This window comes from Caretta caretta, chromosome 7, assembly GCF_965140235.1.
Source record: "Caretta caretta isolate rCarCar2 chromosome 7, rCarCar1.hap1, whole genome shotgun sequence".
In the NCBI taxonomy this organism is placed as follows: Eukaryota; Metazoa; Chordata; order Testudines; family Cheloniidae; genus Caretta; species Caretta caretta.
The window spans coordinates 59,800,689-59,816,990 of NC_134212.1; the positions used below are offsets into that span (position 1 = coordinate 59,800,689).

Sequence of the window (16,302 nt, forward strand, 5' to 3'; positions counted from 1 at the left end):
TGAAAGCTTCCTTAAGAGGCAGCAGATTTCTCCTGAGAATCCAACTGAGAAATACACAATATTCTTCTTACGGCATCGTATCTTGCCTTTGTTTCTTGCAGCTTTCAGGCTCTGCATTTTCAATCTGTTGGAAAATGTTCACAACATGGTGCTACCAACAGGCATTCCTCTGTGGTATTTCCTCACAGACATTTGATAGCATCTCTCTTTAAGGAATGGGTTTCCTTTATGTTCAGTCTCAAGAAAAAGCCAGAAAATCTCTCTCCATAAAGAAGCTCCCTGTGCCTCTTCTGGTTCTGGCAGTGTTGCATATGGGACCATATTTACTCAATATCAAGCTGAGTTAGTTGGTAGATATGGACAAATGGATTCAGCTGACCTAATCCAGATTTACACCAATGTAACTAAGAGCAGTTTCTGACTCAGTTATCCATATACAGCAATCACCAGACACTGGTGTCAGAAGTAGTCAAAAACCATCGTGTTATGAATTGGAGAGTAGAATGAGGACAGTGGTCAATATCTCCTCTCCTCAAGGTTTCTGAAAGTACATCACAGAAGCTATACAGTATATGGAGTCCGGTGACCAAAAAACCCCAACAAGATCATCCTCTGTAAAAAGCATTTTATCAGCAAGAGAAAACCCGACCGGAAGCAGGCATAAAAGACATTTCCCAAATATTTAATGAGCCAGAGCTGTCAGTAACACAACTGCTTAATTATTTATTGTGTTGGGAAATGGACAATTACAGTCTCAGATCCAAAACATACCCATGGAAATCGGAGAAATTGTTGGACTTGTCTAGGATTTTAGTATGCACCTGCTTAAAGAGATTATATTGCATATTCTGGGAAGAGCGAATGCCAATAATTGACATGGTGGACCCCAAGGGCCATATCCTCAGGTAATGTAAACTGGCATAGCTCCATTAACTTCAATAGAATAGTGCTGATTTGCACCAGCTGAGGATCTGGCCCACCGCATAGCAAGCTTTGTAGCTGTAATGATTTAGCAGAAGATTTTTCAGAAGTGCCAAAGGGGTTGAGGAGCACAAGTCTTGCTAGATGCTTTTGAAAAATCTTCCCCCCTTATGCAAAGAATTCCACTACTGCTAAGACTGGTCAAAACCAGTCATGGCCAAGTAGACGTGGGATTATAGCAGACAAATGGAGGTGATCTATGAGCAAGGCTACGATTTAATCACGGGTATTTTTAGTAAAAGTCATGGACAGGTCACGGCCAACAAAAAGTCACGGCCAGTAACCTGTCCATGAGTTTTACTAAAATTGCCCCTAACTAAATCTTAGGTGCTGGGGGAGGCGCTTCAGCAGATGCTGCTGCTCGAGGGGGGGTGCTCCGGTGGTTGCTGCTGCTCCTGGGGCGGAGGGGGTGGCCTGTGGCCCCACCACCGCCACTGCTCCGGGTAGGGGGTAGCTCATGGCCCTGCCCCCGCTGCTCAGGGCAAGGGCAGCCCAGGGCCCCACTGCTGCCTCTGCTCCTCTGGGTGGGGAGGCCCCAGGGCACTGCTGCTGCTCTGGGGTAGTGACCGGGACTAGTTGCCTGGGGCTGCCGCAGATGCTCAGGCGACCCTGGGGTCAGCCACTGCAGCTGTGGAAGTCCCGGAAAGTCATGGAATGCACGAAAGACTCATAGCCTTACCTATGAGTAAGGCTATTATTTTGTCATGCAAATTTTTAGACAATTTCACAGAAGAGGTGCAGAGAGGAAAAACTCAGTCTCATCAGAAGGTCACACTGCAGCAGCAGCAGCTCCTGTCCCACGGGGCTAGGTCTGACTTCCCATACTGGGTGTTGCAACCCAGTGTGCAAGGTCACAGCACCATTCAGGTTTGACACATCCGCCCCTCCAGCTCCAAACCAGAGTGGCGCTTGAAGCCTTTTTTAATTTAAATTGATTTTAATAACTTTGTATTAAACTACCATGTATTCAGCTCCTGTTGCTAGAGTTTCAAGCTCAACTGAGTGAAAATCATTTTTGGTGGTTTTCTCAAATTTGGAGACTCTAGGAACACACAAAGTCCAAGGACAGTGACTACAGACACCATCATAAGTACAAAGTCTTATCTGTATTACAAGTTTTATTAACACTGTAAGTAAAGTTAGACTTACCCATGCATATAGAAACCCTGCAATAACCCATGCAACAACTAAGACTATAGTCATACTCACATCCTCAAAGATATTCTAGGGTCTGATGGACCTCTCAATAGATGATCACGATGATTTCTTCTGGGGTTTCCAGTGGGGGTCTTCCCACTTTTAACCAACCAAAAAGCCTCTTATATAACTTAACCCCAAAAAACTGGAAGCCTCTTAGAAAAGGTTTGTTTTTACTAGACATTTTATTAAGTTCATAAAAGTTGAGGAATTATAAAAGCATGTACAGCTCCTTTTACATCATGAACACATCAGAGGAGAGAGCTATAAACTTTCCTCCCTCTAATATAGGAAATATGCCTTTAAGAATGAAAGCAGTATGTGATGCAGGGCATTCGAATTCTTTGTTAAGCACCAGAGATAAACACTTAATTCCTGCAGTTTCAATCAAAATCTGTACAAACAACTTTAAAGGGAACTGCAAAAAAATATTTGGTTTTGCCCTTTTACCGTTCTTTCAAGGTGCGTGAAGTCAGACTCAACATTTTCTACATATTTCTGCATTAGAAATATCAGCTCTTTGGTTTCCCTCTCTTCACTGGAAATCCTTGGCAAGTTTAGAGACTGTCATAATAGCCTGCAACGTGAACTGCAGCAATCCCTCCTCCAAACTGAGTGTGGAGGGGATGCCAGTTCTTGGCCAGTCGGACTCAGCAGCCTCTCTCATTCCTTTGTGTGGGAAGGCACTGCTGTAACTCAAGTTATGGCATAGTGTGGCATCACTATTCAGGTAATGGAGTCCCACTAAGGATCTCTCAGCAAAGAGAGGGAAGCAAGAGCCCAGTATTTCTAGGCTAATACACAAGCAGAGGAAAGCCTGTTTGGAATAAACTCAAGAGATGTCTTTCTAAATCACACTGGAGCAGGAAAGTAGAACACTTTATTCTTGCTTCACCATTCAACTTTAAGTTTTGCTTGTATTTGCAGCTTGAATATCGTTAGTTAAGGGAAATTGCTTATTACTAATGAACTCAAATAAAAACCTGCAGCTTATCATCTTTGCCCTTCTCCCTATAAGGGGAGCCACTGACTACAATTGGTTATTCCTAGTTTAAATTATACAATAATGGTTTAGCTGTGCTGCAAAGAAATGCAGTTCTCTCATTTTGGCATTAAGCTGTACCACTTTTCCATTAAAATCTCTCTCTGTAGCATACTGGCATCTATCTTGTAGAGAGACTCAAGGTGGCAGTGGTGGAAACAGAAGTCAGGTTGACTACAGTGAATCCAGTTCTTTCTTCCTCTAAAGGAAATTTATGTTCATTCAGTGCAAGTTTGGAAGTGATGGAGATGGATGTTTTCTTTTTATCCACAGAACAGGTACAACAAGGAAATCTTCCCCATATACCCACAAATGTGCCTCAGCCCTGACCCGAAAGGACCAGGACAGCAGGGTGAGGGCAGTTCATTCTCCACGGCTAGTTCAGTTCTTGGGTCAAGACTGAAAACAGGTCACAATTAGCACCAATTTTGGAGAGATTTTTCGTGGTGTTACAGAGGCCACAGATGGCAACTACCAATCACCCACTACCGACTTACTTCTTACTATCACCTTGGTTTCAATGGGACTCTTCATGGTAGTAAGTATTACACCAGGCAAGTGCTTTGGGACTTGGCAGGATTTGAATTGGTGATTTAAAGGTAAAAGTATTCTATAACCTGTTACCAATCTGCTGACACATCCAGATGCTCTGCCTGGCTCTTTATTTTTGCAATTACACCTTCATGGTAATAGAATTTTGTCCAAGTATTTAGTGACATACATCAATTACTGGCAAAAAGGAAAGCAGCAACAGTACAAACAAATTTTCAACACTGATGAAAGTCTCTCACAATGATTCTTGATACTGCGTCAGTACAAGTTACCTTTCTATACCCACCTAAACTGTTCATTATTAATGCTTCTGTTCATTGGTGTAATGTTTGACCCTCATGACCAGTCAAACAACATACAGAAAATTAGACAAAGACTGAACTTCACAGAAATCGGATAAAAATCTGACGACATGGCAAAATCCATGGCTCTTATTGCAATAAAACGTTACTACCCCTGCTCCGCAGCCCATCTACATTAAGATTTCTTTAAAAGAAAAGGTGCTGTTATTTTGTATTGTTTCAGTTGTGAGGTAGATGCCACTTTTTATATATAAATAGCGTAAATAGGAAGTTGGTCAGTCATGTCTCCAGTGAGACATACTTAAGTGCTGCACCAGGTACAGTACAAGTCAGTAATTAAAATATTTACACAAAATTAAATAGAACCTTCCAGTTTAAAAGATGAATAGAAAGTCTTATGGAGCAGAGTTTTGGCCAAGCACACACAGATGTACTCCTAATCAAAGGGTCAACAGAATTCTGGCTTTAGTTTCCAGACACCTTCACCATTTGGGCTTCTATGGAAAGTACAAAGATTTCTCAGAAGTTCTCTGAACACACAAGACTGTGCTGCTGACAGCCTGGATTCGAACTCCTGCAGTATCTCCTGAGTACTCGCCTCTCCGTCCACATGAGCCTGAAATGCTATAAAGTTTCGTACATCCACTAGCAATTCGTCATGTTCTGTCGAAGTTGGGAGTGGAGCAGAAGCCTGAAGATTCTCAGCACCCTCATTCTCCATCCTCTGTGGTAAAATAAGGTGGTTTCTTGCCCTCATCTTCGCTAACAAAGATGATGAATCTAGTGCACTGGATGATGATTCTCCTCCTTCGATTTTCCCATCAAAATGTACACTGGAAACATTTTTCTTTACCTTCTCTTTCCTTATTATATCAGCATCCTGCAAATAAACACAGACACGATAGGAAAAGTTGGAGTTTGAGATCCATGGAACCTATTCTTGGTGAATTTGCCTGCCATTCAGGCTTACACAAAACCAAACCAAACCAAACCAACCTCAACAAACTGCAGGAGTTAATTATGCGAATTAAAACATGTTTGAGTCAATGTGCGCTAACTTCACAACTTGACTACGTATTTCAGTTGTTGGGTAACTAAAAAAAAAAATCTCTATTCTTGAACCAGAGTGAGCACAGCAAGATGAAATGAAAGACTGGTGCAACTGATTAAACTGAATTTGATGATTCTTTTTCAAGATGTAAGATCAAATCTGTATGTAATTCAAGGCCTAAAGCTTTGGAATGTTACGTACAGAGTATGGTAATTATTTATGAGACATATACCCTAAATAGCAAAAGTTAAACTAGAATGTTTCAACTAAATCAGCTGATACTCATAGAAAAGATACAGTAGCACTAGTTCTTGTGCTTTACCTTGCATTTCTTTCCAAGAGATGTAGTGGAGGAATTTGGGACAAGCAAAGTAGGGTTCCTTTTCTGACCAAACCTACTCCTAAAAAACATGCAAGAGAAGTAATTTATTACAATATCTCTCCTAAATATGCACTGACACACTTTGTAGGATACTTTGATTGAATTACTGTTGTAAAAACCTGCTCCAAGTATTGTGGATCTTATCGCCCCTTTAGCGATCAACGATAAGAATTTCTTAGAATTTACAGACCAAGGGGTTCTCACATACAGGATGCAATTGTCACTATCAGAGGCTCAAGAGCAACAGGAAGCTGTAACCTAGTACACAAGACAATTTACATTTATATTCGCCTTTCATTCCAAAGTTGTCTACAACTTCGCCCACCTCTAGGGTAAAATGTAGCAGCAGTTTAACATGGCAACACCACACGTGAGGTTGAGACAGGAAGTGAAGACTTACTGTATTCAACTGAAACTGCAAGGAAAGTTTTAGATAGCACCATATAATCTGACATTCACACTAGGATCTGACACCCAGGCTAACATGGAATGTGACACAGGATCCTTCAGGCTAGGAGAGCTCAGGACCTTGGTTTTATGTTCCATTGGAAGATGGTGAGACAGATCCTGGCACCCACTCCATCCATTCTGTACCATTCTAGTGGTGCAAAGGACACAGGAAATTTAGTTACAAAGTCAGCCCCTAGGTTACTTGTACCTGGCACCCCTCACCCACCGCAGTGCAGTAAGTATTCTGGTGTGGGAGTGGGGGAGGAAGAGGAGGGAAGGGCATGTCCAGAGAGCACTGCCCCCCCTGCCTCCCCAGGAATCCCTGAATGGCAGAATGGCCCCTAGAAGGCTGCTCTGACTTGTGCTGGTTGCTCAATTTGCCCCAGCTGTACCTAGGAAAGGTACACACATGTTCCCCTTCTGAGGTGTGCAGAGCTAGCCAAGGCACACCTAGGGATTTCATCCAGTAACTCGGACAGCACAGCATCTGTAGCACCTTGCAGGTTTCCCATCCAGGTACTGATCCAGCTTGAAGCTGGCTTAGTTTGAACGATCACAACCCCAAAATGGTACTTTCGTTAATACGGACCCTTCATTCATTCTAATTATATCATCTCTTCTCAACTATATGTGATCAGGGGTAACATTTTCAAAAGTGCCTAAGGGGCTTAACTCACATCTTCAAAAGTAAGGTGTTTCCAAAAATTTTATCCGAAGGCTAATATTTCAATACAATTCCTGTAATCAGCCCCGTATCTCATTTATAGTTTTTGAAGTAAATCCAGAGCAAATAACCAGCACAAAAAGCAGACTATGTTAAATGCTCCCTCTCTGGAGAAGTCATGTGGGTACTATCTTACTTTAGTCCGGATGGTGCACCAGTCAGACCATTGTTGCCTGTCCAGGTTGGCACACCAGAAGCTGCTCCTAAACATCGCTGTCGGGAGATCTTTAAGGCTTTCAGGGCATCCTGGGCCACTCGGGTTGCTTCTGCTTCCACTAACACATAATCTGGATTGGAAGCCTCCATAATAGCATCATGCTTCATCACACTGTGTACTCCTAGCAGAGTATGTACAACGGGCAGGAGGAGGAAAGAATGTGTAAGAATTAAGCAGTGAGCTTTTAAAAAAAACCTTAATTCATTTTTATACTGTCAGTGGAAACAGTCAACATTTCAATACATCCATTTATAACAGAGATTCCTATTATATCAAGTGAACCGAATATAATAAACCACTTCTACTGCCGTTTGGGGGTCAAAATTCATTCGTTCATACTGGATCTCCCAGTTGTTAGTGCAGATTAGTAAGGTTCCATTGTATTGCTAGATGTAGGCTAAATCCATCTGGGCAACTTTATCTTCAGTGTAACTCCCAGTTAAGTGAAACTCAGTTACCTCCCTCCGCACCAGTGTTCCCCACCATACTGCTGTCCCACTTACTACCTTTGGCCAAAAAGACCTGTGGTTGTTTTCACTATATGAAGATTAAATCATAAATATATTCAACAAACCATTTACATTAAAGAAAATGTTTAAAAGTCACCTATTGTACTGTGGCTGCTAGCAATTACAATAATGGAAACCCACTTGTGTAGATTTTTCTATACTTTTTCGTAGTCTGGCACTGTTGTGCAAATGAATAAAAAGGTTACCTGATTTTTTGAAAAGTCTCTCCAAGACATAATCATCATTCTTCTTTTGTTCTTCCTCCTCCTCTTGGTTGTCCTTTCTGTACTGCTTTTGTTTCACCAGATATGGGATACGCTCCCCTTCAAATCTGGCACCTTTGAGATGTTTTGGCTTTTTAGGGTTACTCTTGTGGCCCTCAAGTGTCAGCATATCCATACTGTGTTTAGTTTTTGAGGTGCGTTTGTGAGGATTACCACCTAGATGTTCATCTTCAAAGTTATCATTCTGTTTCCCCTGGGAGCTCTCTGTCTCACATACGAGACCATGTCTGCTCTCAGTACTTACAGTAGGTGCCTCACGCATTTCACCAAATAATGAACATTCCACGTTCTCTGAAGTCCATGCATTCCCTGACAGTGCTTGGAATACAGACCCCTCGGCCATTTTCAAACTTTTCTCCTCATCTTTAATCAGTGAATCTCTATCATTTGTAGCTTGTGTACCATCTTTCGCAGAACTGTTTTGGTTGAAAGTTTCCAAATTTCCTGTGGTTTCTCTAACTGGCTCTATTGTTTTAGAAGAAGAATTCACCAACTGGCATGTCGAGGAAGAATGTGATGGCTTGTCATATTTAGGCGAGTTGTGCTCCTTAAAATGCAGATCACCTTTGGAAGCACCATCAGCTGGCTTTTTAAGTTTCCGTTTTAATTGGCGTTTCGGGGCTTGAACATCTGAACCGGTACCTGATATAGGTATGAAGTTAAATAATAATAAACATTTTGCATCGTCTCTTGTACAAAATCTAGATTTCACAGTTTAGGTAAAATGATTTCATGTACCTGCAAAAATAGCACTAGTTTCTGTCCCTTGAGACCCATCTGGGCTGGTCAGAGTGAAAAGTTCGTAAAGATCGTTGGATTTGAAAAAGCGCCTTTGTTTTGGGTCTTTCAACACTCTGTTTGTTAAAAACTGTTTGAAGATTTGTCTGGAAAAATATTAAATAAAATTGTACTGCTGGCATGAAACAATGTCTAGCGATGTTTAAGTACTGAAGACAGTGCTCCAGCAGAAAACTTTATCATCATGAATTTTACCCTGCAGAACAATTAAGTGGTGGGAAGATGATGTTTGTTTCACAAAGACAATCTGAGTTAGTAACTTTTAAACAACCCACTAAATTGTTAACCATAAGAATTTATTGCATTTCAGCAATCCCATAACACACTAGGTACCCACCATCCTGAAGTGTCCTATGAGACTTCATTTATTCTACGTAGTAAATAACTTCACAGCTAGAGGGTTTTTTGTACATTAAAACTGAAAACGCTGCATATGTAAACCACACAACCATCAGGAAGCTCTGTGAAAGAAGAGGGCGAGATTGTCAAAGTGATGAAGTTTAGATGGTACGATGTTGGTTAGAGAGGCCACAAATCACATAGGCAGTGCAGCAGCACAGAGCCCGACTGTATGCTGGTGTGGGCTGAACTACCCCACAGGGCTGGAGGAATACCAAGAGCCCATCCAGAGGGACTGGGAGGAACAGAGTCTGGAGGAACTAAGCTGCCAGAACACTCCATTCAGTATTGGTAGATGTAGGCTTCTGTTTAGCATTAGTCCAGCCCTGCAGTTAGGCTCCGTTTGTACTACAGTATTCAATGGCAAGCTATTAATACTCTTTTCCCATCCACAATAGGCACGGCCTAATAGGATTGCAAAATAGTTCTCAAAACCATTCCCCCTTGTTCACACCACTGTTTTCAACCTAGTTAGGCCCTTGTCAACACTGTGCAGGGAAACTGTGTTAGAGCCTTGTTAGCAAAATCTGTGTTCAAAGACAGGTCACATTAACATGATTTTGAACTACAGCATAATGTAATAAGAATTCTTATAATTCTTATCTATCAGAGGATTTCAAAGGCATTTACAATAATTGATTAAGCTTCAACCCCCCCCCCCCCATGAAATTGGTCAGTATTACTGCCATTTCACAGAGGGGGAAACTGAGGCAAAGAGAAATAAAGTTGCTTGCTCAAGTCTCAGAGTGAGTCCATCACAACTCTCTGAAAAGAACTGAATTTCTGATGGCTGTTCTAACCCTTAGATCAGACCCCACTTCCTTTGTGTGGTCAGGGCTAGTTAAACTGAACCAATGTTTGTCCGTGGGAAGCGAGCCAACTAGCAGCGGAAGCCTTGTGTCTGTATGGTGAAACAAATAGCAAATGCTCTCCGTAAGTGCTGGTACTGGATTATTTAGAGCTTTTCATTTATCGGCCTTTTGAAAGAGGATGTTCCCATTGTAAAGAGAAATGTACATCCAAGTGACGTCAAAGTACCTAAGTACATTCATTTGGAGTTCACATTAATGGAGTGATTACAATAACTGAATGGTGAAACAAACTAAAAAATAGCTTTGATTTAGAAGTGTATATGTTTTAAGGGGTATGGATGCATTTTAAACATACCTCTAAATATTTACCAGTTCTTCATGGGGACTTATTCATTTTGATATTTGGAAAATTAATAATTTGGGGATAGAAGCAAACTATAAAGTCTGGTGAGTGGCTATTCTGTTTTTTATACCATGTATCACATATATCATGCATAATACTAGAAATCTTATGATTTCAGACTATATACCTGCAGTAGCACTCCCAGGTAAATATCAGGTTTTGGCAGGTAATGGAAAAGAAAATAATTTAAAACTCATTTTATAACACTGAAATTGGTTCTATGCCGACACTTGTGTGGTGTACCACTGCATTCTGTAAACTTGTACTCATTCTACTTCCTCAGTGTCAGTACACAACTCTGTTGACAGTGCATCAGAATTAGCGGACTCCAGCTCATTATGTTAATGGCTGCAATGGCTATGCACAGCTAAGAGGAATAAAAAAAGCAGTAGCCTTCCTTTGGTAATGAAAGTAATCTGATCCGACTGAATCAACACAGGGAATAGATCTGTTAGATTATTTTTAGTAGCAGTGGGTTATGTACTTACGCTAAAGGTCCATTTCAATTTTTCTACAGCATTCTCTTTGTTCAGAATAAGAAAATACTTGCAGAGTCCTATTTAGAATACTAAATGGTGTAACTTGTTACGATTTACTAAGTATACAAGGGGATTGCTATAAGGGGCAAAAATGAAGAATGATTTAAGCATGCGCTTAATTTTGCTTACATGGATAATCCCATAGAAATTAATTGGGTAGGTGTGGCCCAGCACAATGTGTCCTGGACTAGGACTCAGGACTTCTGCGTTCTATTATTTGCTCTGCCATTGGCCTACTGGGTGACCTTGGGGGAAGTCATTCACCTCGGTTCCTCAGTTTCCCTATCTATAAAGTAGAGATAATCATACCGACCTCCTTTAAATTGCTATGAGAGCTACAGATAAAAACTGCTATGGAAGAGCTAGGTATTATTATTACTACGATTATTGCTACTCGCTTGAGTAAGGTTGCAGACATGATTTCGTTTTTGCAGGATACGGACAAGTCACTCCAACCTTTCCTCCTCCAGCACAGTTCAGTTATCAATGAATATTGGTCCTACTGACCTGTGGTAAATCTTCTCTTCAATAGTACCTGCAGTAAGGAGCCTGTAAACAGTCACCTGCTTCTTCTGGCCTATTCTCCAAGCACGCTCTCGAGCCTAGAGCATAAAGATGTGTTTAGCAGACCCACCCTCTGGAAGCAAAGGGTTGTATTCACAGGCAGCTACTGATACTATTTTAAATCTACTTTGAAAATTTAACAAAGAGTTCAAGAGATTATAATGATCACATTTCTACACTGATAGGAAATGAAAACAATTCCATATGGACCAGCTTCCTAGAGAGATAAGACTCTAGTAACCATATCCACAAGCCTATGTAAAATTTCAAGAAGAAAGGAACCAGCATATTATCTAACCGCGGTTTCCCTTGGATGAACTTATCCCCAAGGAAGATCCATTTCAGAAATCAACTCTACTTTATGCATGTGCATCCCAACAGGTTTTCCCTCCTCCTTGAGTTACCTTGAAACTGGAAGGTCTTACAAAATATACCCTAAACAGAACAACTCGGGTCACCCAGACTGTCTGCGAAGGGAGTTTCATAGGGCTGTGCTGATGGTCTAATGGAGCTACATTTTCCCCCCTTTTTCCAATGGGCAACTTGCATTTAAAGAGAGACTGAATGCATTGCCCCCACACCATATGAACATGCATTTTGAGAACAAAAGGACTGCAGAGTAATTTTATTTAGAAACGTGGCTATTTTACACAAAGCCCAACTCTTTCCAAAAGAAAGTTGCAGTGTATAAAATATAATCTCAGCAGCTAATGGCTTTACATGGCTTAATTTACAATCAAATAGGAAACTACCATGCTGACATGGATGTTTTTAAGGATGAATTTAGGGAATGCAGCCCCCATCAGAACACATGAGAAAGCAGAGAAATTTCAAAAGTAGTTTTTGGATGTGTGGGCTACTTTAATATTTGGCCAAAAACCATGTTCGGATTAATAAAAAATAGAATTTACCTTTTAAAACAATGCTAATGTCCCTGCAGCTTCATGCATTGAAATGGGACCAGAATTCCCAAAGTCCTACTGCGTATCATTAGATAAGAGAACTTCCTCAGGTGTACATGGCATAATGGCAACTTCTATTGAGAGACCATTCCTAGCTAGAGAGAGATTCAGACAGCAGTCGGTGCTGTTTTGAACATTTATCGTTCATTCATTCTGCTTATTAAATAAATTTCTAAGGTGTTCTAATTAGGTACTGCAGTTTATCTCTAAGGGGAAAAAAGGGACATAGCAGTTCCCCTGCCATGCGAGATTGTGAAAGCTACAGAGAAAAACACTGAAATCTTTCAAACACCTGCAACACTGAAACAGAAGCAGCATAACACTGATCTCTCACTAGTTATTTAAAATAACTTTGATTACCTCTTTCAGTCCTCATTTTTATTTTAAACCTAGCCGTTAAATGGTACATTCTGAGCCAAAAATACCTGTGTGTCTGTACTGGGATTCCAATCAGGATCATAGATGATAACTCTGTCAGCACCTGTCAGGTTGACGCCAATACCACCTACTCGAGTTGTAAGAAGAAAAACAAAGATGGATGTATCCTGTAATACATGCAACACAAGATAGGATTTAGCAAACACCCCAGTTAGAATGTCTGAAGTAGCGATGATCTTGTCATATTATACTCTTGGATGTATTATGCACTTTTTTATGTAAAGAAAAGGGGGTTAATTTAGTTTCAACATTTACTATAGAAGTGAAGACCACCATTAATAATCCAGAGACCCAGAACCCAATCACAACAGACAAGTTATTCCATAATTGCCCACCACAGGGTTTCTTGCACCTTCCTCTGAAGCGGCTGGTGCTGGTCCCTATTGGAGAAAGGATACTGGATTAGATTGCTCATCAAGCTGATCCTGTCTGGCAATTCCTATGTTCCTAATGAAAGGTGCTATGGAAGCAGAAAGTATTCCCTCTCCAGGACTTCTGGATCCAGTTTACAAGTCAAATTATTATTTTTTCAGATAGTTACCTATCTGTCTTAAGGTGTTATAACATCACTCATCACCATTGTCTCTGAGCACCTTCCATGTAAAATGGATGGGCAATACTGAAGCCCTTAGTGGACTTTTCCCATTTCAAGGTTAAAAATCGCAGCCTCCAGTTGGCTTTACTGTCGGTTGGTTTGTTTCAGGCCTTTTAATTCATTTTTTGCAGGGGGGGAGGGCAGCTGGAAGGGGGTATCTGTGTTACAAGCGCCATTCTTGCTATGGTGGACTCTTATTTTTTTATTTTTGTTTTTTTAAAGGAAAGGAAGGCTTTGCAATGTTTACTAAAGATGGTCACACTCGGACTGAGTACATGCCCATTGGTCACTAGATACATACTCGGAGCGGCTGGCTCCTTTGGCCGCTTGTGCTGCTATGGCTCTATTCTATTTTTAGCATGCTAGCTCTAATTGAACCAGCGTGAGTATGTCTCCTCGAGCTGGGAATCACACCCCCAAGCTCAAAGTGTAGACATACCCCTAGTGAGGAGCAGTGTTCCCTCTAATTTTTCCCACCCATGTGCGGAATGAATTTTGTTATGTGCACCAATATGGAAGTGATGTGTGACACATCACCTTCACATCAGTGCACATAACAAAATTCATGTGATGAGGGTAGGGCTGAGGGGTTCAGAGTTTGGGAGGGGGCTCAGGGCTGGGGCAGAGGGTTGGGGTGCGAGGGCTCTGGCTGGGGGTGCGGTCTCTGGGGTGGGGCCAGAGATGAGGGGTTTGGGGTGATTTGGGGTTACGGCAGGGAGAGAGGACTCCCCCCAGCAGCACCTGGGGCGTGGGGGAGAGGCGCCCCTCCCTGCTGCGATAGCTCCGGGGCTGGGGCTGCAGGATAGGCACCCCTCCCCTGGCTCCCGCAGGTCTGCCCGGGGCTAGGTTCAGGGAGGGATGCCCCGGCCGCAACAGGTCTGGGCTGGGTCTGGGTCCGGGCTGGGCTGCCTGGGTTTATGCCGCGCTGCCCTGGCCGCAGCTGGGTTTAGGCCAGGCTGCGCTGCTCCAGCCGTGGCTGGATTCGGGCAGGGGTAGGGATGCCCCAGCAGGTTTGGGCTGCGACATAGTTGGGGCCAGCGGCGCTGCCCCGGCCGTGGCAGGTTGAGGGCCGGGCTAGGCTGGGGCCAGGCGCCCCTCCCCCAGCAGGTCCTTGGGTGGGTTCCCTAAGTTCCTGCGTGGTGCTAAACAGGCTGCTGCGCAGCCATTCAGCTTACAAGGAACTTAGGTGAGGAGTCAAAGTAGATGCAGAGGCTTCATCTCACTTTAACAAATAGGGGCTATACACCTTCAGTAGAATGTGGAGAAACAGTGTTACAATTAGTTCTTTGAAACATTTCCCCCTTCCAACTACAATATTGCCTGGGTTGAGTTTGATCAAGCTGCTCTTCATTCAGGAGCTGATTTCTTGCAGGCATTCTGACATCTTAATAATGGCAGTGGTTGCCTCAGTGGAGAATGACATATGTTGGTGTTACAAACTCCTGGGATCTTAAGACTGAGCTGTGTACTCTCTGCCTCTTCATCCCAAGTAACAGCGATTCTATAATTAAACCATAGCTACCCCTTCTGTTGGCAATGCAGGAGACAGAAAAGAATCTAGTTTGATTTTCCATGGGTGTATTGGCTCTGCTATGCTAACACGTGTAGAAGCTTGATTTTGTCAAGTAAGTCAGCAGATATGACAAAGATGTAGGGGGAGTAGATACTTGGAGTGCATTGCCTTGCTTGCTCACTCACTTTTCTGACGATAATCACACTTTAAACCATCTAAACTTGATTTGTTCTTTTATAATGAAGTTCTCTTTCTTATTCAGTCTTGGGCTTTGTTTTAACAGAGAACCAAACTTCAGTTTGAGGGAAAATGGTGATTTCTTTCCCTTCACACTAAGATAAGCAGTTCTGAATCAACTCAAATGCCCAAAGCATGCTTCCTTAGACCAGACTGACCAGAGTGAGTGCCCAATGTAGTCTACTCTGAACTGAGCTCAGGCATTAATCATCAACATGAACTTATGGACAGGTTGCAATTTCTTACCTCATTGTATCTTGCTATAAGTGGCTGTCTGGATGCAATTGTCGTGGTACCATCCATCTTGAGGTAGGAATAGTTTCTGTCTCTCAGAAATACTTCAAGGATCTTCAGCATCTATTGTGATGGAAAGGATTTGAATGAAATCCAGGTATGAAGACTAACTGACTATCTGATCAAGTCAAAACTATTTCTCGTATTAACAGCAATTGCAACTGAAGAGATAGATCATGCACTCCTGCGTGGGAATCGTGGGGACTTATGAAGGCTAAAGAACAGAAAATTCATGAATTATACTAAGCTGTGAAACATATGTGATGTATGATCTTGTCGGGAAGGAGGGTGTTTGCCCTGACAGAGTGGAGCAAGGGGCATGGCTTCAAAAGACCAATTACCAGGGAGGAGTGTGGAACACTCCAGGGAACCCGCAGAGTCAAAGTGAAGTCATGCATCTGTGAAACAGAGAAGAAGGGAAGACCACATATACACTTTGAACCTGTGGGATGGAACAGTTTTATGGGCTCTGCCTGTACAAGTGCCTATAGCAGACACTTCACATAAAGGTTACCAAAGCTGCCAGGCAGCCATGTAGTGGAGGACAGAAAACTGAACTGTCAGCATTAAACACACACACAATTCTTTTCAGCCTATTTTTGCTACTCTGCAGGGGGAGCATGCCAGAGAATGGTTCTCCCCTAGCCGGCCATGTCACATGGAGAAGCTTCCAAGTGACTTTTTTGACCCAGGAGAGGAGAGGAGATGCTGATGAGGCTCAACTTCCCACCTCGCTTGGAAAAACTGTTGGTCATCTGGGTGGACCTCTTTTGTCCCCTCTGCCCCTAAGAAGGTAGTGACGTATACTGTACATGGCTGAAGATTTACAAATGTGCCACAGAAAACAGCCATGCTGCAGATGCTTTAATAAGATATACAATTCAAACATTACTCCTTCCTCTTAAGGAACCCAGTTTTTGGAAAGTACAAGAATAGTAGGGACCATAGCATTCATTAGCATCCAAAGTTAAGGCTAGAGATTTTTTTTATTTTAAACTATGTTTTCATTTCCACAACAACATAGATCTAAAATGGACACACTAATACACTAACAGAC

At 42.2% G+C, this 16,302-nt stretch overlaps 1 protein-coding gene across 2 annotated transcripts in view; it reads right to left on the reverse strand.

Annotated features, from left to right (window-relative positions):
* Window positions 1-2,344: 2,344 nt before the first annotated feature.
* Window positions 2,345-16,302, reverse strand: part of ERCC6 (ERCC excision repair 6, chromatin remodeling factor) — an 83,629-nt gene continuing 69,671 nt past the window's right edge. For both annotated transcript variants that reach the window (XM_075130737.1, XM_048857140.2), the window contains 8 exons: window positions 15,198-15,308; window positions 12,594-12,713; window positions 11,150-11,244; window positions 8,430-8,575; window positions 7,614-8,333; window positions 6,818-7,019; window positions 5,448-5,526; window positions 2,345-4,954 (listed from right to left, as the gene is read on the reverse strand). In XM_075130737.1, the coding sequence (XP_074986838.1) occupies window positions 4,523-4,954; window positions 5,448-5,526; window positions 6,818-7,019; window positions 7,614-8,333; window positions 8,430-8,575; window positions 11,150-11,244; window positions 12,594-12,713; window positions 15,198-15,308 (1,905 nt within the window). In that variant the 3' untranslated portion in view covers window positions 2,345-4,522. The remainder of the gene's footprint in view (window positions 4,955-5,447; window positions 5,527-6,817; window positions 7,020-7,613; window positions 8,334-8,429; window positions 8,576-11,149; window positions 11,245-12,593; window positions 12,714-15,197; window positions 15,309-16,302) is intronic.